Source organism: Danio rerio, chromosome 6 (genome assembly GCF_052040795.2).
Source record: "Danio rerio strain M-AB ecotype USA chromosome 6, GRCz13ab, whole genome shotgun sequence".
NCBI lineage: Eukaryota > Metazoa > Chordata > Actinopteri > Cypriniformes > Danionidae > Danio > Danio rerio.
The window spans coordinates 48,518,045-48,540,000 of NC_141026.1; the positions used below are offsets into that span (position 1 = coordinate 48,518,045).

Consider the following 21,956-nt stretch of genomic DNA (forward strand, 5'->3'; position numbering starts at 1 on the left):
AAAATAGGAACTTGCCATGTACTAGCAGTTTTACTGCCATAACTCAAATATTGAGCCATATTATGACACATAGCCATACTAGAAATGCACAAAAATACACCCCCCCTCATAATGTATTTAAATGATAAATGTAAAACATGCAAAGTGAGTTTTGTAATGACGGTACAAGAAGTTGATTTTTTTTTACTCTTGCCATTGTTCACAGGTGCTAAAAGAGGCAGGGGCTCCTCACATGAAGAGTTTTGTGGTGAGGGTAGTGGTAGGTGAGTTTGCAGGGGAGGGTGAAGGCAAAAGCAAGAAGATTGCAAAGAAACAAGCTGCCATCGCCGTCCTGGAGGAGCTGCGCAGACTGCCTCAACTTCCTGCCACTGACAAAATACCATTACGCATTAAGAAGAAAAGCAAGTCCATAATTAAGGTAAAGCACGATTCAGTTTGAGGATGACTGGCTCTAAACCTCTGAAATCATTCACATCTTTGCAAAAAGAAAAAAAAAAGATTTTGATTGATAAACCTATTTAAAATGTAACATGCTTTTCATATTACATAATTTGCACATTTTATCATCATATCATGTATATTTTATAATTCTTCATAATTCATATATATATATATATATATATATATGTATATATATGTGTGTGTGTGTGTGTGTGTGTGTGTGTGTGTGTATGTATATATATATATATATATATATGTATGTATTTAGAATTCTTTATTCACATATATTATAATTCTTGATTGTCACGTGATTAAAAAATATTTTTTAAAAGTGTGTATGTATATATATATATATATATATATATATATATATATATATATATATATATATATATATATATATATGCTGCATACATACATATACACACACACACACACACACACACACACACACACACACACACACACACACACATATATATATATATATATATATATATATATATATATATATATATATATATATATATATATATATATGATTTGTTAAAGAAACAGTTTTATTATTATACAATTTGTAAAACTGTTGTAGTGCTTCATCACTTTGTTAAAACTCTGATTAATTCTTTTTAGTAAATGTAATCTTTGATTTAATAGAAATGAGCAAAGAACAGCTTTTAAAACAAAAGGTGTTACAGAACCAAAAAAGTTTATTTTTTTATGTTTTAAGTATGACAGTGTACCTGAGATATTCATATCTTTATTCATATATACCCAAATCAAGAAATTATGTGATGCTAACAATGCAGACCATTTATTATTATTTATTTTCGCATGTCTCTTTTATTTATCACAGCTGATTTAGATAGAGCTCCATGATTGAACTGTGTTTTGACTGTGCACTGCGTAGGGATGTGTCTTTCATCCCTAGCCCGTTCTCCTTCATTGCTCTCTACCTGAGCACAAGAAGCCTTTATTTCTCTTCAGAATGTTAATTTGTGGATTTACACTATGGCATTGCCTGCAGCCTTACTAGAAAAGAATTAAAGTGTGACATAATATACTGTACAAATGAAGTCGAAATGATTAGCCCTCCTGTTGTTTGCCAAATGATTTTTTCACAGTATTTCCTATAATATTTTCTCTCCTGTTTTTTCTTCTTTTTTGTTTAATTTTGGCTGGAATAAATCCATTTCAAGGTCAATATCATTAGTCACCTTAAGCAATATTTTTTGATAGTCATTTTATAACAGTGTTTTTTTACTGTAGACTAATTTACCTAGTTAAGCCTTTAAATTGCACTTTAAGCTGAATACTAGTATCTTTTAAAATATCTAGTCAAATATTATTTACTGTCATCATGGCAAAGATAAGATAAATCATTCATTAGAAATGAGTTATTAAAACTATTATGTTTAGAAATGTGTTCTTTCCATTAACCAGAAATTGAGGACAAAAATATACAGGTGGGCTTATAATTCTGACTTCAACTGTCCCTCCGTAATTAAAATCAATATAAATTCACATACCACACACTAAAATGCCATTTGAATGAATCATACATCTTGCAGAGTCCACTTTGCAGGGCACTTGTTGTTGAATTAGAACAAAGTCTAATGTAATAAGGAATCATATTGAATGTGGGGGGTGCGAGGACAGGAATGGATCAATTCTGATTTAACGAATTTGTCTTTGTTTATTCTCCAATATCAAAATGCACTAAATTTATCTGGAAAAGAATGAAAACAATTTTCTTTTACAATCTCTCTCTCTCTCAGCTGCAGACCAGTCCAGAGTACGGTCAGGGCATGAACCCCATCAGCAGACTGGCTCAGATCCAGCAGGCCAAGAAAGAAAAAGAGCCAGAGTACACTTTAGTAACGGAGCGAGGACTGCCTCGGCGCAGAGAGTTTGTCATGCAGGTACTCCATCACTCTCTGACTCAGCACATTTACAGTGCTTCACTGCACATTTTGCGTACGAAGGCCATGTTCTTTTTCTGGCTGTCATTGTCTACTACATGCCGCAAAATTGTTTATTCTCAAAAAATGTTCCTGGAAGACTTATGCGTCCCTGTGCTGCTTTCTGTTTTTTTTTTTCTCACTCAGGTATCAGTTGCGGGTCAGAATGCTGAGGGAATGGGACCTAGTAAAAAAGTGGCCAAGCGAAATGCAGCGGAGAAAATGCTGGAACTTCTGGGCTTCAAAGTGCCTCAGCCACAACCTCCCAAACCGGCACTGAAAACTGATGAGAAAGTGAGTGTCTGCTTATTACCAGTGTTTGTTTGCTCTGCGGAGTCCAGGGCCTCGATAGACTTCCTGCCTGACACAATGTATTTTATTTATTTATTTATTTATTTTACTTTAGAAGTTTTTATGAAAACATAATACCCTGCAGTGTGCATAATGTATATATGTTAACAAACTATCTCAGTGTTATTACATGATACCAACTAGAACATGCACCAAAACTCTAACTAACAATACAGCAATTATACAGCACCATCAAAAACGAAATTCAGCCAGATTAGTAGAATAAAGCCTGGTTTATACTTCTGCGTCAAGTAAGCGGCGTAACCCACTTCGCATGCAACGCGTGTAGCTGTGCATTTATACTTCTGCGCACTGTCTCTGTTGGTCTGCATTAACACTTCTGAAACGCTAGTTGGCAGTGAGGTGTTAATGCTCCTCCGTGTCAAGTTTCTTTGCTGCTGTTTTGCTTTTCCTGAACACTTCAGGGATGTACAAGTGGCTCAAACTTGCTCATTTTGTGGCAGGAACCAGCGAACGTGCAACAACTTTAACTATGAGGTAAACACAAAACAAAACTTTCCATCCGGAACTCCTTCATGGGACTCCACACTTGTAAACAATCGCTCCATCAGGCTCGAACCATTCACGCGGCTCTCGGTCCCGCCCAGACTCGTCAGCGCTACCAAGCCGACCAATCACAGAGCTTGCGCTACGCATCGTTGCGACGTGTAGTTACATTTTTTGAGAGGTGCACGTCAGCAACGCCTACGGCCACGGTGAAGGGCTTTGCGTCAGCGCTGTGGCATACACCGGCGTTTGAGGCAGAAGTATAAATCAGCCTTAAGAAACAAAATAGAATGACATGTAAAAAATATTACAGAGACATTATTAACATGTACATCTAAGGAAGGGGCCCCATATTTTATCATACATCTTCTGTTTCCAAACCTAGAGAAACGTAACCTTTCCAGCTTGAGGGCTGAAACCATTTCCCCTAACCATTAAAAGAAAAAAAAAATGGCGTGGGAAGTGAGAAGTGGCGTGGATTTCTACTCCATCAGATTTACTCTCTTGGCCAGCAACATGCCAAACATAAGGAAGAGTTGTTGTTGTTTAGGCCAAGTTAGATCCTGGTCTGAACATCCAAATAATGCTAATTCCACATCAATTTTTATGTCCGTTTTAAAAGCCTGGAAATAAAGTCCGAAGATACTTTTTCAAAATTCAGATACTTCTGGACAGAATTATATGACCTTAGGTTCTAATTGCGCCTTTGCATCTATCACACAAAGGAGAGATAAAAGTATACAACTTATTAATTTTGGCTTTAGTATAGTGTAATCTATGCATCACTTTAAATTGTATGAGCTGTAGTTTTACATTTATAGAGCAAGAGTGAATACGGCTCAATCCCTCCTCCAAAGTAGAGGATGGGATTTCAATTCGTTATTCTCTCTCTTTAAGGTGTGCAGTAGAAACCGAAATATAAACTTGGTCACCAAATGTTAAATGTATTTTTAACATTTCTATTTAACATATTAATGGTTAATGTATTTAAATGTTCGGTATTTATTTATTTAGTTATTAGTTATTTTATATTTACTAAAATTAAAAATGTTGGCGACCATTAAATGTCTATATTCCATACAAAATATGAAGCTGATTGGTCAGGTCTTATCACATGACTCGCTGTGTGCTCGTAGCATTTTGAAGATATGTGCGCCTCCATTGGAAATAACGAACTTGGATGCAGGAAAGAAACGCCATGTATGAACAGCCACCGTCATTTGCCATCTCCATCAGTTGATCTTCTTGCACAGACATGCTGGATTTACCTAATTTGTTGACAAATGGGTTATGGATCTGTTCCTTGGCAGTTCATGGGTTCTTCACTTGGCCTTTTACCCTTCACAAAGAAACTTTCCAAAGACATCTGTTTCTTACTCCTTTTGCTAGCTTGTGAGTTAAATTTGGGGAGCTCGAGTGACCAAGATGTAACCGAGAATACAGTCATTTTTTTAAATAAATGATCATTCTGACTCGGATAATAAATAAAACAGAAATATTTAATGGTTTCTTGTGCAGGCCGGTACATATTGATCCAAAGAGCCGTACCGGTTCGCAGCCCAGGGGTTGAGGCACACTTGTAATGCATTAAAACTTTCAAAAGTAACTTTTACCAACACTGAAAAAAATTATTTTAATCTATTCTATTTTATTTATTTATTAATTAATTAATTTATTTTATTTTATTAAAATATAAAAATATTTTATTATTTTATATTTTATTTTAGTGTTTAATAATGCAAACGCAAAACAAAACTACTTTATGCTTTACTTTAAAGCCATATTTATGTAAAAAAAAACTTTTATCTAAAAATATTTTTTAAATAAATGTAAAGAAAGTTACAAAGAACTGATTTTCCTAATTATAATATATTATTATTTGAACATTTTGAAAATTGCACATTTTTAAGTTCTAAAATCCCCACATAACATTATTTTTTAAAAAAATGTATTATTTACTTATTCTCACGTTGTACCAAACAGCAAAACAATCATTGACATCCATAGTATGAACAAAAATACCATACAAGTCAATGGCTGTTTTTTCTCACAACATTCTTCAGTACAGTTTCCCTTGTATTGAACAGAAGAAAGAAACTCAAACAGGCTTGAAACAAGTAGAGGATGAGTAAATAAATAAATGTTCATTTTTGAGTGAACTGTCCCTTTAAGTGTATATACATTTTATCTTTGTAAAGCCGCCTGCTAAGAAACTTGGAGATGGACGAAAAGTGACCTTTTTTGAGCCGGGATCTATGGAGAAAGCTGGTCTTGGTATGTGTTTCGCTGTCATTTTTCATACACGTTTTAGTGAAGATTTCCTGCTTGTGACCAACTCTTATCTTCCTTATAGTGGTCAGTAAGGAGGAGGATTTCCGCCTTCCCTTCCTCAGCCATCAGCAGCTTCCGGCTGGCATTTTACCCATGGTGCCTGAGGTAGCACAGGCGGTGGGTGCCAACCAGGGTCCCCATGCCAAAGACTACGGTCGCACAGCTGCCCCAAACCCAGCCAAGGCTACAGTGACGGCCATGATTGCCAATGAGCTGCTGTACGCTGGCACTTCCCCGACCGCCGAGGGAATACTGAAGACCAACAACAGCCTGGCACACAGACCCCAAGGGCCCCTGACCAGACCATCTGAACAGCTCAGCTACCTGGCCAATGTACAGGGCTTACAGGTACTGAATATGTCTGCAAATACACTTTATCAACCCAACATGTTTTGATTTGATTTGATCTGATTTATTTATTTGTTTTGGCACAGGTTGAATATAAAGACTTTCCCAAAAATAACAAGAACGAGTTTGTGTCTTTGATCAACTGCTCCTCTCAGCCTCCTCTCATTAGCCACGGCATCGGCAAGGACGTGGAGTCCTGCCATGACATGGTGAGCATCATGTTAAGCTTTATACAGTCGATGATTAAATGATTAACCCTCCTGTGAACATTTTCATCATTATTCAAATTTTTCCCAAGAAATGTTTAACAGAACTAAGGACATTTCAACAGTATTTTTTTTTCCTCTGGAGAAAGTCACATTTCTTTTAATTTGACTGGAACATCAGCAGTTAAAAAATATAGATATAATTTTTATATTAAATATTATGGCGACGCAGTGGCGCAGTAGGTAGTGTTGTCGCCTTACCGCAAGAAAGGTCACTGGTTCGAGCCTCGGCTGGGTCAGTTGGGGTTTCTGTGTGGAGTTTGCATGTTCTCCCTGTGTTTGCGTAGTTCTTCCGGGTGCTCCGGTTTCCCCCACAGTCTAAAGACATGCAGTGCAGGTGAACTGGGTAGGATAAATTGTCCAAAGTGTATGGGTGTGAATGAGTGTGCATGGATGTTTCCCAGAGATGGGTTGCAGCTGGAAGGGCATCCTTGCGTAAAACATATGCTGGAATAGTTTTCGGTTCATTTAGCTGTGGCAACTCCAGATTAATAAAGGGACTAAGCCGAAAAGAAAATGAATGAATGAATGAATGAATATTAAATATTATCAGCCCCCTTTTTTCAGTTGGCTACAAAACAAACCACTGTCATCTAATGACTTGTCTATTTAACCTAATTAACCTAGTTAAGCCTTTAAATGGCACTTTAAGCTGAATACAAGTAGCTTGAAAAACTAATGGTCAAATATTATCAACTGAAAAAGACTTTCCTTAATTCATTCATTTTCCTTCGGCGTAGTCCAAATAAAACTAAGGGGTGAACAAATTAATCAGGGGTCGCCACAGCAGAATGAACCACCAGCTATTCCAGCATATGTTTTACACAGTGGATGCCCTTCCAGCCGCAACCAAGTACTGGGAAACACCCATACACACTCTTGCATTCACATACCAATTTAGTTTATTCAATTCACCTGCAGCATATGTCTATGGACTGTGGGGAAAACTGGGGCAACTATAGAATAGAATATAGAATACAACTATTCATAATTCTGAATTTGAATTATTGTGTTTGAGATTTGTGCTTGTCATTGACAACATTATTAGACCGTTTTTTTCACTGGTAAAATGAGACATTTGTCATATTTAGATTGCCTCTTGCATTATATTCAGCAGGCTAGAGTAGTTATACTGCCTCTGGTAAACATTTATTATAATGCACAACACTGTGTTCGCTATAAAAGAAAAAAAACATATCAAATGCTCGTCGTAATCATAACTTGAGAATGTGATATGATCATATAAATGATGTTCGGTCTTTCACTTTCACTGCCGAGTGCGCTCATGTCATGGCTGCTGTCACTCTAAGAAAAAAAAAACATATATGCAAATCAAACTTCGCGTGCAGCTCCCACTCTGTGTGACAAACTGAATGTTATTTACAAATTTATTACCAGTTATTCACATCCTATGCAGATTTAGTTCAGTAAACAAGACATCATTTGCGACCACGTGCACGTCCTCTCAGTTGTTAATGAACAGTGCATCAGCTCGTGTGATTTCGTGGCTGCGAATACGTCATTACATTAAGACAGAATTGACATTTTTGGGTAAATTATACCTTATAAATACAGTATAAAACACTCTTAACACCATTTTGAGATGTCCGTGTTGCTGAGTTATGTATATAAAACAATGTGAAGACTTGTGCGACTGCCTTGTATGAAAATATATTTGGCGGAATCGTAGAATTGCTGGATTAAGTTCGTGTGTAGAGTCGAATCAACATCATATTTTTTTCGATTAATCATGCAGCCCTAATGCCAACCCTTTATTTATAAACTGTTGTCGTTATTATAGTTTTATTTAAAGTCGTTAAAAAGGATGCTACCCATTTTGTTTTCCATTTTCTTAAGCTTTCGAATTGCATTTTGGGACAGTTAAGATAAGTCTCTCTCAATATAACATTTAGTTTTAAAATTGAATGTACACTTGGTGTCACTTAGTTCTGAAACATTTTTAAAAATATTAGCACTTTAAAACTTGACTTGTGGTGTACCGAATTGTACAATACAATGGAACTGTTCAACATTTGTTTTCAACTACTTATGTTTTTAGCTAAAATGCCTTTTCCTGTCTTCACAGGCTGCTTTGAACATCTTGAAGCTCCTGTCAGAACTTGACCAGCAGTCCAATGAGCGCACAGCTAATGGACCAATGTCAGGGTCAGTCTCATGCCTACAAGTATTTTATGTATTAATCATTTTACAATATAAGCTAGTTGTATTAGGGTTGTCACGACACTGGAATTCGGTACCAATCGATATTGAAGTTTTATTGACGCTAACATTTAAGTGCTACTGAGCACGTTTTTAAACATCGCTGATTTGCCGATGTGTTCACATGCTCAACAAAAAATGACTGTGATTGGCCATGAAGGTCATCAATTCACCGAACTCACCGCTGTTTACTGAGTGTAACTACAGATACAGGGACACTGGAGTGTTTCAAAGTCACATCGATCAGTTGGTTTGTCTGTAACCTGACATATGAGAGATCCGCTGTTGAATTGCGGCTTTAAAACGCTCCAATGTCCGTGTATCTGTAGTTACACTCAGTAAACAGCAGTGAGTTCATTGAACTGATGACCTTCATGGCCAATCACAGTCATTTCTGTTGAGCATGTGAACACAATGGCAAATCAGCGCTGTTTAAGGAAGTATTCAGTAGCGCTTAAATGTTAGCAGGAAATGGACGTTTTTAAAATTTCAGTATTTATTGGTATCAAATTCCAGTATCATGCAACCGTAAGTTGTATAGATGTTGAAGTTTAGATCAAGGGTCAATTCATACCAAAAAATGAAAATGGCTGTCATTTACTCATCTTCATCCTGCTCCAAACCTAAAAAAAATCTGAATACTAGATTGTTCTGAACATAAAAAATGTTTTATGAATTGAAAACAACATATGACGCTGAGCAAATGATGATGGAATTTTCATTTTGTGGTGAACTAACCCTCAAAAGAGCTCAGCTAATGACCAAGAAGAGTGTGATAATAGCTTTTCATTACATTACATTACATTTCTTACCCGTCTCTCCCCAAAAGGTGCACCAAACAGGACCTAGAGGGTGACGCATTACTAAAACCGGCTAACTCAAGCACCATGGGAAAGACTCTGGATGGGACAGCCTAGAATTGTCTATCGAAGTGGTCATTTTATTTGCGAAACACTAGAGAAAATTCAGAAGCAGAGTTTCTGTCGGATGCTCATAAACACAAGTCTTCAATTCCCAATTTAACTTAGATTAAATGAAGTATAAAACTCATTTAAACAAGGTCAAGAGATATCGTAGTTGTTTAATTGTACGCAAACGGCGATACATTTTAACCGCTTTGGAATAGTCGCCTCATCATATCCATTGAAGTGGAGGTTTTGTTTTTCCGTTGTTAAATTGTAAAAAGATTATCGTGAAGTTGGACTCGAGTAGACCGGCTATTCTTCGTTGTTCATGATTTTTTTTATTTTCACGCTTTTATTTTTCTCTTGTTTTTAACATTGTGTTATGAGAACCCATAGAGTTGGGTTATTGTGTTAGCGCTGTTGTGAAGTGCAGTATGAAACCCCATTGAAGGATATGATGAAGCTCTCATACATGTCTCTGCTGCGGTGATTTTTCTCCAGTGCTTTTTTTTGAGTTACGACGACGACCATAACACATACGGAAAACGAAATTTCAACTACATCGTCATGTAGGTCTGGGAAAAAGTGTTGTTGTGACTTCAGTATAGAGTGTGTGATTGTGTTTTTTCTGTTTGTTGTGTGAGAGAGCGTGAGCGAGTGAATGTATGTTCAAGCACGCTAATGTTCAGTCATGTCAGTCAGTTAAACTGATGCATTCTCCTGTCCGTGTCCACCCTGTCCACTCTGCCAGTTGGATTTTGTTTTCCTCAAAATATAAGTAAAAACTTTGTGCATCTCGCACAAATAAAAGTGTGTCGGTGTGTATTTGAGCTATGTGAAAGATCCCATAAATTTAAGCTAGTATCAGTATTGTTTGTTTTTAGGATATCTATAAGCTAGTGCGCGCCAAAAGTCACAAAGTTCACATTTAGGAGATATAAAACATACAAACGTGTAAAGCTAGTATTTTGTCAATTCCACCTAAATGGATCACGGTTTTATTCACGTCACCTCATCTGCTTGTTAAGCGTGACGTCACGCGAAGCGGCTTCCGGGTCCAAGTGCTATATCAAACTGTATGGGGAGACTCATTTATTGGTAATAATAAACGTTTGCAAAGCAATGTAATACTTTAGAACATCACTATATATGACAATATATATATATATCCATGCCTAATATCCAGTGGACAAAAAGTGATTCAAAAGTGATTGTGATGCAGCAAGTCCAGTGATTGATGTGCACACCATGATTTCATTTAAAATTAACTTCAATGTGTGATATGACTTAAAAAGTGGTCATAAACTAATATTTTTTTTTCAATTCAAATGAGTAGCAGGTTGGACCCAGAAGCAGTATACCATACCTCACCAATACGTCATAACTTAATATGCGGTTACTTCGGTTTCCTCATCAAATCGTGACCAACCCAATGCTCTCTAGTGTCTGATATGCCCCATCCCCTTTAAGTTGGTTCACATTTGATGCGGTTGTGCTTAACCACTCTCAGAGCGATGATGAAGCAAAACGCCATCGGCTTTTTTTTTTCTTCTTTTTTTTTTAGGGGAGAAGCTACTTTGTTCCTCACTTTACATGACCTTTAATGCTTAGAATTATGAACTTGAAGAACTAGAAATGTCAGGGTATTAAAATGATAAACTGATATCAGACATGTTCATAGCTGTTTGGTTGGGCTGGGAGTTCTTGGGATATATCGATATGATTCGCCAACGCGATGTGGGATTATCCAATATCTTTCATATTGATAAAAAACTCAAAAAGTGGTACGAAGCGGTTGGCTTTTTATGTACATTTGACAGTGGAAATGGACATAAATTTAAACCATACGGCGGTAACTGAACACTTTTTTTTGCTTTAACAGTTTAAATTGCCTTAACTTGTACTTAACATTTTGTTTGTGCAACAGAAGCTTTTCTACATAGTTATTTTTTTAATAGAGGCACAAAAAAATCATGTTTTCTGCGGTTTAAAAGTAAATGCAAACATATTGGGATATATAACGAATATTACAAAAATGTTGACAATATCGAGATTTTTTTTTCCATATCACCCAGCCCTACCATTTGCATCATACTGCAAGTGGTTGACCAATGACAAAAGACAGGGCCATATTGACCAATCAGAGCAGACCACTGGAGATCAGAGAGACCAAATTTCTTATATTCTCTTAGGAATAATGCTGCAACAAAGATGAGACAGTGTTTTTTTTTTCCTTATACTTTTGATGGATGTAAACCTATTGTTGGAAAATAAATTAGGATTTTGAATATAATATATATATAATATAATAGAGACACTTTAGAAGTAAAAAAAAAAATATTTAATGAAACAGGGTCTTTATACAATGGAGGTCCCTCGAATTAAGATGGTCATATCTGAGGTCTGTGGTATCTAAACCATTAAAACCTCCCTCTAAAGAAAAATGATAGCTATTACATACTTGCCATATCAAATTTTGAATTTGAATATACCATTTACTATTAGTGAGTACACTTTCTTTTTAAACTTAATTGTCACAACAGCAAGTGCAACTCAGTTTCTCAATTCAACGTAATAGAAAGTCACAGAAAAGAATTATACATGTACGTATTTTCCAATAGAGTTAGTAATATATAACAAGTATTATGCTCATTGATTTGCTTTGTATAGTCTAAAAAAAAACCCACACATTAAAAATGTGAAGAATTTCAATAGTAGTTGAAAGGCCCACTCATGAGTGATTAACCCAGAATGTCTTTAATCTGAAAATGTAAATTTTAGGCCTTAAATAATCTTACATTTCCCGAAATATAATGAAATGTTGTAGGTCTTAAATATTTTTAACAGGTCTTAATTTTCTTTTGTTCTATCCAATGTGCCCAAAACTCATACAATTATGAACATTCCATCTCAATAAAACTTTAAACTTTTTACTTAAAAAGGTAATTTTTAACTCTTTATCATAATGGCTTAATATTTTTTCTTACAGTAACATTTGGTTAAGTGTTCCATGTATTTACTGCTACGGACTCTGACCTGGACAGATTGTAGTGAACAGACTTAGTTTATTATAGTTTTTTAAACATAAAGTTTATGTTGTGTAAAAAAAAAAAAGAGAAAAAAAAGGGGGGGGGGTTGGATACAAGTACAGCTTGCTTATTTTTAAACAATATTTAAATATTTTGCTAAGAAATATCGAAAGCATTTAAATTTTTTATTATTGTATTATTAAGTTGTAATCACTTTTTTTGTTAGGGCAAATCTTTTCTACCTGGGACATTTAAAAAACTCCTTAGCGTTTAGCCCTTTAGAAGTCTAAGATTTCATTCATAATTGTCTTAAAATGTCTTGTATCCTAAATTTAACTTCAGAAATCCTATAACCAGACTAAATTTTTTTTTTTTTTTAAATAAATAAACAAAAGATTTTCATTTTACTTCAAACAGGATTTACCCACACATCAGTGTTCATTTCAACATGTAACACATCAGTTGCTGCAGGATTCGTATCTGTGTTAATCAGCTTTCAGTGGGCTATTGTCTCCTCTCTTCTTCATGGTCTCAATGAATGGATACATGCAGTTGTCTGAACCCATAAAGCGATATGTCACCGCATTGGATTCCCATGGTAAAAGACTGCAAAGACAAGAAGTCACATGTGAGTCTTTCCAAAACTTCAAGAACTTGTGTTGTGCCACAAATAAGGAAGAATTGATCAATCAGTAAACTCCTCCCCTCAAACAAAATGAGCCAATGGCAGGTGAGTATTAGTTGCACATAAATACTTTGCCATAGAGAAACACAGAGAAGATCTGAAGCTAAATACTTGGATTTGTTTTTTTGTATGTCTTGAGAGGATGGTCAATAAGAATGATTTTAGTCAATTTTCTAAAACTAACAAACAACTTATTGTTCAGAAGATCAACAAGGGTACATGCGTTTGTTTTAAGGTAACTTAAATCAGCAATGCTTTTTACTCTGCTAATTAATGTCACTCAAAGTGATGTCAATCATTATGTTGTAACACATATGGTGGCCGAGAGAGCTCAAATTTGCTGCAGGTTTAGAAAATGCATGCAAATGGAAAAATTCTAACAAACAACTTCATCAATTTGACAACACGCACGCGTGCAAATTCTCACAGCACGTGAAAATACAGAAACTAGGCTGCTTAATGTTTAGTCTTCACAATCATACGACTAGGATATTTAAAAATAATAGTAATAATAATAATAACAACACTGACTAATTCATCCATTTTTGGAGCCCTCTGACACGTTTCTGTTGTGGCTTGTGATATTTGCAGAGTGTTGCTCTATATTCATGTGTTGTGAGAATTTGCTTTAGATTGTGTTTACAAACTGAAAAAGATATTTTCTCTATCAGGTAGTGTTTTTCTATATGCATGTCTTTTCTAAACTGACAGCGTGTTCAAAATAAAGTGCATAAACACGAATCAATAGATTCATTTTGTGACTATATAAATGACTATATAAAAAAACTGCCATGATACTGGGCTGTATGAGACCAACAAAAAGTTTTTCACACAGACAGCGGTCGTTGGAAGGCAGTTGTTAGCAACCGTAACTAAGAGGGGGCGGGGCTTACTGATAGGTCAATTTTCTATAGGGTATATAATAGACTGTAAAAAATATGGACGTTTTATTCGTGACTTCACAGATGTATATGCCGAGCTCAGCGGCTAATAAGTCGGAATTAGCTGAGGTAAAATGACGGCAACCAGCGAGACTTAGTTGTCACCCAAGACTTAGAGGTGCAGTAGGTGATTGTCTTCAGAAGCATTTTTTTTGTGCTGGTTGAAAGTCTCTTCACAGTCCAATAGTAATGATTCAAGTAAATTATCTAAATGTATTTATATCTATTTTTATATTTTGGGTAAGGCATAAAACTAAAAAATGTTCAAACAATTAAATAGAGTCGGACCAACAACTCTCATAATTCCGATAAGTAGGCAAAACTGTCTGTCAGCACATGCAGATTTGAACAACTGTGCAGCCGTTTGTACGCATCTATTGGAGTTACCTTTGCATGCTGGAGAAAGGATGAAACAATGTCTGAAGGATTTCACTAAGACAGGTAATGTTTGGTTTTAAAACTATTTTAGCTTCACACAAAGCTGATGTAAGGTTAGATGTTGTTACAAATGGGTTATATCTTCACAGAAGTGTTGTTCAGCCACTAAAATCTTTGAAAAAATCAAAAAGGATTGATAAGACTATTTTCAGTTTCATAAGGGACCTTTTACATCATCTATATAAATGTAGATTTTAATTAGTTTAACAAAAAAAAAACACAGGTAAATAGCGCTATTCTGCCTAGTCTCTCCCTATATTGTTTACCATGCAACTCTAAATATTCACTCTGAAATAGCATGTCAGTTTGGCTTGCTCGCCGCCGGACAAGCACTAGTCGCTTTAACACATGAGAGAGGCTTCTTTTGCTGTGCTCGTATTTAAAGAGGTGTAGCTCTAGACGGCAGGGGATGGAGTGTGATTCAGAGATTTATGCTAAGCTGCTAGCATTGTGAAAGATCACCTACTGCACCTTTGATATAACTTAATAAAAATGAAACGGACGAGTTATAAAAAAAAAGTAAAAATCACAGCCCCACACAGTTGTCATGAAGGATAATATAGCTTTATGAACCAAAATCATTCTTTGTACCAGGCTGTAAACACCTTTTTTTTCTGCTGTAAAGTTGGCCTTTTAAACAGTAGGGTCAATAGACATCTGCTCTACTATGGAGCCAGGACTAGCGGAATTTCGATGAATTGCAGTTTCAGTTACTTACATATTAGCTTCACGAGGGAGAACGGGAGGTTGCTGCTTGGGTATATGCAGAAGTATGCGGAAGGACTTTTTCAGTAACCTGGGTCAAGCGCTTCTGGTAAACTGTATGCAGTTACAAAATCGTCACATTTAAGGTCATTTTTCTTTCAAATTCAATGATCTTCGCTGCCTGAATGATCTACATTATAAAAGTGAGTCTTAGAATGTACAAGAAGCACAGCATTAAATAATTGTTGTTTTTTTTCGCACCATGTCTTTAAAATATGAACATTTATGTTACCCCAGTATTTTTCATGGAGTTTCTGCCTGATCCTGACTGTCGCGTGCATGTAAATGATCTCGTTTTACGCTTAAACAACTAAATGAGTGCTGAAGTCTGTTTAACTGATTGTATTTTAATTACATTACAACATCGATGCTGTAAAAGAACCCATATATTATTGAAAAAAAGAAGTCGCATTAACCGTACACCGAAGGTTTATCACGGTATGGGAAGAAACACTAGTTGTGCATATACCCTATTGTGGTGCAGATGTGAATAGTACTAGAGTTAAAGTCACGTATGTTAAAGTAGGTCTGTACTCACGCTCTGGCCAGGAAGGGAAGGTATGTTAGTCTGGGGATGCAAACTAATGGCTGGTCTATCAGAATGGCATTCATGGCCTGCTGGACACAGTACAAGGGCTCCAATGGAGGCAGGATCAGCGCAACTTCCTCCCTGTAGAGAGAAAAAAATGAAGAGTCTGAATAATTGTGTTGCTTCATATTTAAATAAATACATCTGTTATAACCAATGATGAACTAATAGTTTAAGTTTAATATAAATCCTTAAGTGTAATATAAATTAAAAAAAAGTTAGACTGCTAGAAAATACAGTTTCTCTCTCTGGATTTACTATATTTATAGGAGACATGACTATGGTATGGAATGCTTTGGTTAAGAAAGTAACCCTCGTTCCCCAAGGGTGGGAATAGAAATGCTGTGTGGAAACTTCCACTATGGGGATTACGTCAGAATCTAATCATCTGAAAGAGTATATAAACAGGCCAATGAAATGCCAGTGAGTCACTTACAATTAATTTTGTATAAACCGCTGCATGTGCCAAGCTAAGGCATCCTTTTCTAGCTTAAGAGCCTTTTTACGACTAACAGCTAAGCGGCAATCATTGTGGTGAACAGGGCCGTGCACAGGGGGCTGGCATGGTGGCTAGAGCCACTGCCCCTCTGCCCTCATTGGCTGCCCCTCTCAGCAGGCGCAGAGACCCCCAACCCCCCACCCCCGCACTTCACTTTGGTGGGTGTACTACTGTATCCTTTTATCCTTTTTGAAGTTAAAACATTGGTATTGTGTTGTGATATCTCCTGACCTGATCCTGCAGCCTTCAAACATGCCAGTGTCCACAATATAAGGACACACAAGAGTAGTTTTCACTCCATCCAAGTCTTCGGTCAGCAGTTCATGGGCCAGAGATTCATGAAACCCCACTGCAGCAAACTTACTGGCACAGTAGTCCTGCCATTCACACGAGTGCATTAATGATATGTATACAAGCAGGTTAAAGAAGGACTTTGAACACTGTCTTACTTAGTTACTGTTCATCTCACCTCTACACAGGCTGTGCTGAAGAGTCCAAGAACGCTGGCTATAGTGATGATGTGCCCATGATTTTTATCCTTCATCTGGGGCAGGAATGCCTTCACAGTCTGTATGGGGACAAACAAATCATACAGTTTGATAATATATTGACTGAAAATCACTTTTCAGTAAAAAACAAAACGTAATTCAGAAGCTGCTTGTTTATCTGTGAAATTATGTAAAAACCTTGATGAAAACGCGTTCTAAAAGAAGCACCATAACAGCGTAAACCTTTTGCTCAATTTCATGTTTTCCCAAAACATACGATAGCTTTGTGTTGACTGAAAATGAATGGCTATTCACTCATAATCTTCCCCTCAAGCAAAGTTCTCCAATCTCATTAGTTTCAGTTAAGAATGAGATTTCTAACAGGTTTGGTTACATCACAAGCAAAGGCATTCAAATGTGAGTGAAATTTCAGAGCTTTGGTGGAGTATTTGGAAGACTTACGGATTTGTAAATAAAGTCTGAAGTATTCATTTAATAAAAAAAAACAAAAAACTTCATTTTACAGTGAAAAAAACTCACAAAAAAAAAAACCTTAAACTTGGGATTTTTAGAAATGTGCTATGGTAGAACTATGTTATTAAAAGTAAATAGGTTAGATCAGTGGTCCTCACCCACATGGATCAATTGGTACCGGGCCACACAAGAACTGTTAATAACTATTTCCGGTTTAATTATTATCTGAACGATCTTATATTTGATAGTATGAATGATCTTTTATTTTGAAAAGTATTTTATTTTGAAAAATGACCACATTCTCTCGTTTACATCTTTCTCACTTGAGCGCCCAAATATAACCAATAAGCAGGGGCGGATTTAACCAATAAGCAAGGTAAGCAACCACTTAGGGCCTCAGGATATCTGAGGGCCCCCAAATATACATATTCATATCATATTTTGAACGGTGAGGGTCTAAAATGTTTCATTTGAATGTAATCATTACATCTGCGCAAATGTATCCCACACCTTCAATTATGGAGCAGTCCAGCAGTCAAATCAGTAAAGATTTAGTTTAAAAAAACAAAATAGTTCATCTATTATGTTTAGTTGTGAATTCATCTTAAGAAAACAAATCGTTTCAAAAGTTTTACAAGGTGCTTTACATGTTATTATTATCATTATTGTGCACTATTATAAAATTTAGAAAAGGAAATCGAATGATATAAAAAAAAATCAGCAAAAAGTAAAAGTTACAGGTGCATTTTAGAACTTTTGGGCCCAGGGCCGGAGTGGGACTCATTTTCAGCCCTGGAGTTTCAAGCCAGACCGCCCCACCTCAGTTCACGACTGATTCCAATTCAGTTTCTAATTTCACTATCACGACTTTTTCAAGAAAACAGCTGCTTTAGAAATTTAAATGTTCAACAACCCTAACAGTATTATATGTCTTAAAAAAAAAATTAATAATACTTTTACAGGTGAGATTCGAAAACGGGGCCGCGGCGTTGAAATGCAACATTCGTAACACTTGACCACAATGGCGCTATAAATGTGGCAATAAAAAATAAGTAATGACTTGTGACCCATAAGACACAGCACTACTTTCTTTTGATGGCTCCCTTCTCCCTTTTAAGATTTCTGATCAAGTTATGACAGATTTATTAATGTAGTAAATCATTTGATTTTCATTGAGCAGGTGTATTATTCATTAATATCAATTATTCGAATTCTTATACTCACTAAGGTGCCGCTGTTTGGGGTCGATAGTTACATTACATCATCATCATTAATGTTAGCTAACCTGCAGGCTGCATTTTGCTCACGGGGCTGCGAGAAAATAAATAAAAAGAGTGGCGCTGCGGCAAAATAATGAAGAAAAAGAGAAAAGCTAAGGTCAAATAAATAAATAGATGAAAAAAGTGTGACTGCTGAGAGTGCAAGCAGCTAGGGACACCGGCTCTCGCGGCCAAAAAACAGACCGGCCCACCGGGAATTCTCCCGGTCCTCCCGATTAGCCAATCCGGGCCTGTTTGGGCCCCATGGCTGGAATTGCTAAGGGCCCCAAATTCACCCCTGCCAATAAGCAGCAAAATGAGTAAAAAAACAGACTTCTTTGGAAAGTTTCTTTGCTAAGGGGAAAATGCCCAGTAAAGGACACACAAACTGCCAAAGAATGGATCCGAAACCAATTTGCCAACAAACCAGTTGAATCCACCATGTCTGTGCAAGAAGATCAACTACTCGAGATTGCAAATGACGACAGCCTTTTGGGACCATTCGCATATCGTGTCTTTTCTTTTCTAGAGTTCACATAAGTTTGATGTTTCCAAAGGAGTTGCGTGCACCAATGACAGTATGAATGAATGAACACATGGCTTCTCCTTTACAAAAATAGAGCAATTCCAAATCAAATCTTCAGTTGTATGGCTGCTGAATGTGAGCATTAATCCACTTACTTCATATGTTGTAACGATTGTTTGCATTAAGAGGATCAGATTCAGACTTTCATTGAGCAATAATATGTTTACGAGTAAAGGGATGTAAATGGGGCTTAAAGGTTCAAATCTGTTAACTCCCACATCATGCATTCTATGCATATCATGTACGAATTTATCAAGAAGTGATCTATAATGTCAAACTTCGGCATAAACGCAGAAATCACAGTATGTCTTTATGGTAGGTATTCAAATGGTACTGTACTTTTTATGGTCTTTGTGTGGAATAGTCATCAATTATAGGTATTTTAGGATCTTTAAGGATATTTTTCTGTTGACATGTCACTTAATACAGGTACATCTATACATTTGGTAGATCATTAATGGATCATATGTTCATGACCTTATGAACTTGAGAGAAACTGCATATGCTGGATTGCTGGTTAGGTTTTTGATCCATTGCTGATGGACTTGCTGGAGTTGATTCTATGGTTGTCATAAGCTGGTTTTTGCTGGTCATGTGATGGTCAGGACCATCTTAGAACCAGCAAGAACCAGTTTAAACCAGCTTAACCAAAAGCCATGGTAAAACCTGTGTAACCAACATGTGCTGATTTTTTGGGTGACAGTAACACATTGAGACAATCAAATCAGTTGGGATCATTTATAATTCACTCACAGGGCTTATTCTCTGGTTTATTTGGGGTCACCACATTGGAATGAACCACCGATTACTCTGGTGATTGTTTTAGACTGTGCCATCAGTGCGGGTAAACACACACTCTCCCATTTACACACTATGGCCAATACATTTTTTTTCATGCTTTTGAATGGCTTTTTAGAGACAATCATCTCTTAAGAAAACACTTGATGTAAAAAATTACTCTAGAGTTTAATAAAATTATATTTATTGACGTGTTTGGTGGTTTAAAATGAGCTGTAGGCAGACAACGTTGTCGCCAGGGCGGCCAGAGAGACCTTTGATGCTCTCACCGCCATCGGAAGTGAAAGCAGGAGAGGATAATACATTTCCATGCACACAAACATGCACTTTTTGTGGGCAATGCTCATGTGATCACTTATCAATCAATGTACAAAAGTGATGTAAAATTTAAATTTTTATAATTAAAAAAGAAATTTGCATAGGTTACTGACCATTTGCATAGGCGACTTTACTGATGCATTCCTTCCAATAGGCGACAACAGGGTAAAAAACATCTAATGTAAATATTTATGGTTTAAAACAACATAGCCCTTATTGTTTAAAATATTGTGAATTGATTGGACCGTGGGATCATTATGGCTTGCTATTGGTCGATCTCATGTGTCAGTTTGACAGGTTGACCCGCCCATGCGGCAAAAAAAAAAACATGTAAATTAATCAGAGATGTTGTTTTGGTGTAGATTACTGTTACTTTTTGTATTAATAATCTGCACGAATAACCTGCATTTAAAACAAATGCTAGCCTACGTATTTCATTAAAAAAACAAACAAACAAACAAACTATTAGTTGTGTTAAGGCTCGCTATTGGTCGAGTTTATGTGAGTGATAGATGGCCCCGCCCACGCGCCTGAAAAAGAATAATCAAACGGAGAGATGTGGTTTTGGTGTAGATTACCAAGGCAATTTTATTATTATTATTTAATTAATAATCTGCACAGATAACATTAATTTAAAACAAATGAAAGAGTAATTAATTGTGACATTAAAATTCGCATTTTTTTACCCAGAAGAGAGCGTGGCAGTTTACTTTCAGGGTCCTCTCCAACAAGTAATCGGGACAGTCCAGAAGTCTCTCACCGGCGACCACCCCGGCATTGTTCACCAGGTAGGTCACATCTCTTCCCACCTCCTCCCGTACGAGGTCGGCTGTCCGGTAAACTTCTTCCCGTTTTGTCACATCCACCGTGTACGCGTGCGCCTGCCCCCCTCGCGCCCTCACCAGTTTGGCGGTGTCCTCATTAGCTTCCCCGTTGACGTCCCACAGCACCACTTCTGCGCCGTGTTTGGTGAACTCCAGGGCGAACAGCCGCCCCAAAGCACCCCCAGAGCCGGTTATTAGCACCAACTCGCCGTCTATGGGCTTCGTGCGGGGTCTGAACACGAGCCGCAGACAGGAGCGCAGGATGAAGTACAGCACATCCAGCAGCATCACCTGTAAATCCATTAGGAAGATCATGGCGTTGCTCAGGTAGAGGTGTGTGTGGTTGACTGAGGGAGGGAATGATTTGTTCGCCTTGTTTCTGGTCTCTTTCCTCAGAGGCTGTTTATATATTCCCGTTCTCAAGAGTCAGGATTAGGAGAAAATACTTTGAGCCACTAATTAAAGTTCCTTTGCTGTGAGAATACTGAAAGACAGAGCCTCTAATGGTGATGGGAATAAAACCTCTGCTTAAAAAGAAGATTCCACTACAAATACCATTAAACCAATGAACCTAACCATTACATTTTAAAACTAGTCAATTTTAAGGTTTCTATGTGTTTTGGCAGATATCCATTTGTCAAAACTGGTAGAATCCAGAGTCCAACGGGACCAATACAGGCTCAACTGGAACTATTCAAACTATTACAAAAACCATTAGAACTTCCGTAATGGTATCTGTTGTTTGTTTGTTTTTGTGAGAACTTGTTTTGTTGTGAGAAAAATCATATTTCATTTCAGCAACTTTGCATTTGCTTCCCCAATGCAAAATCATTCATGTTTTTTTCTTGCATATCGTCTCGCATATCTCTTACTATTTAACTAACCCAGCTAGTGTTGTTTTTATAGCCTTAATATTTTCTGTTCACGAAACCC

General features: G+C 36.7%; 2 protein-coding genes across 8 annotated transcripts in view; one reads left to right on the top strand and one right to left on the bottom strand.

The window, feature by feature from the left end:
- Positions 1-10,143, top strand: part of stau1 (staufen double-stranded RNA binding protein 1) — a 23,177-nt gene extending 13,034 nt beyond the window's left edge. For 3 of the 6 annotated variants that reach the window (XM_087255087.1, XM_087255088.1, XM_087255089.1), the window contains exons 8-15: positions 206-418; positions 2,220-2,363; positions 2,550-2,696; positions 5,459-5,534; positions 5,614-5,939; positions 6,026-6,148; positions 8,292-8,371; positions 9,255-10,140. In XM_087255087.1, coding sequence (XP_087111213.1) covers positions 206-418; positions 2,220-2,363; positions 2,550-2,696; positions 5,459-5,534; positions 5,614-5,939; positions 6,026-6,148; positions 8,292-8,371; positions 9,255-9,342 — 1,197 coding nt within the window. In that variant the 3' untranslated portion in view covers positions 9,343-10,140. 6 annotated transcript variants of the gene reach the window in all.
- On the bottom strand, positions 9,681-21,404 carry rdh20 (retinol dehydrogenase 20). 2 transcript variants are annotated; one of them, XM_087257984.1, is made up of 5 exons: positions 20,886-21,404; positions 16,746-16,844; positions 16,508-16,653; positions 15,727-15,858; positions 9,681-12,965 (listed from the first exon to the last, which is right to left on the bottom strand). In XM_087257984.1, exons 1-5 carry the CDS (start codon positions 21,336-21,338, stop codon positions 12,845-12,847), a joined length of 951 nt encoding a protein of 316 aa, XP_087114110.1. In that variant the 5' UTR covers positions 21,339-21,404; the 3' UTR covers positions 9,681-12,844. The 2 variants fall into 2 exon arrangements, with proteins under 2 accessions (XP_087114110.1, XP_087114111.1); XM_087257985.1 differs by lacking the exon at positions 20,886-21,404 and adding an exon at positions 20,313-20,420.
- Between the last annotated feature and the right edge of the window lie 552 nt (positions 21,405-21,956).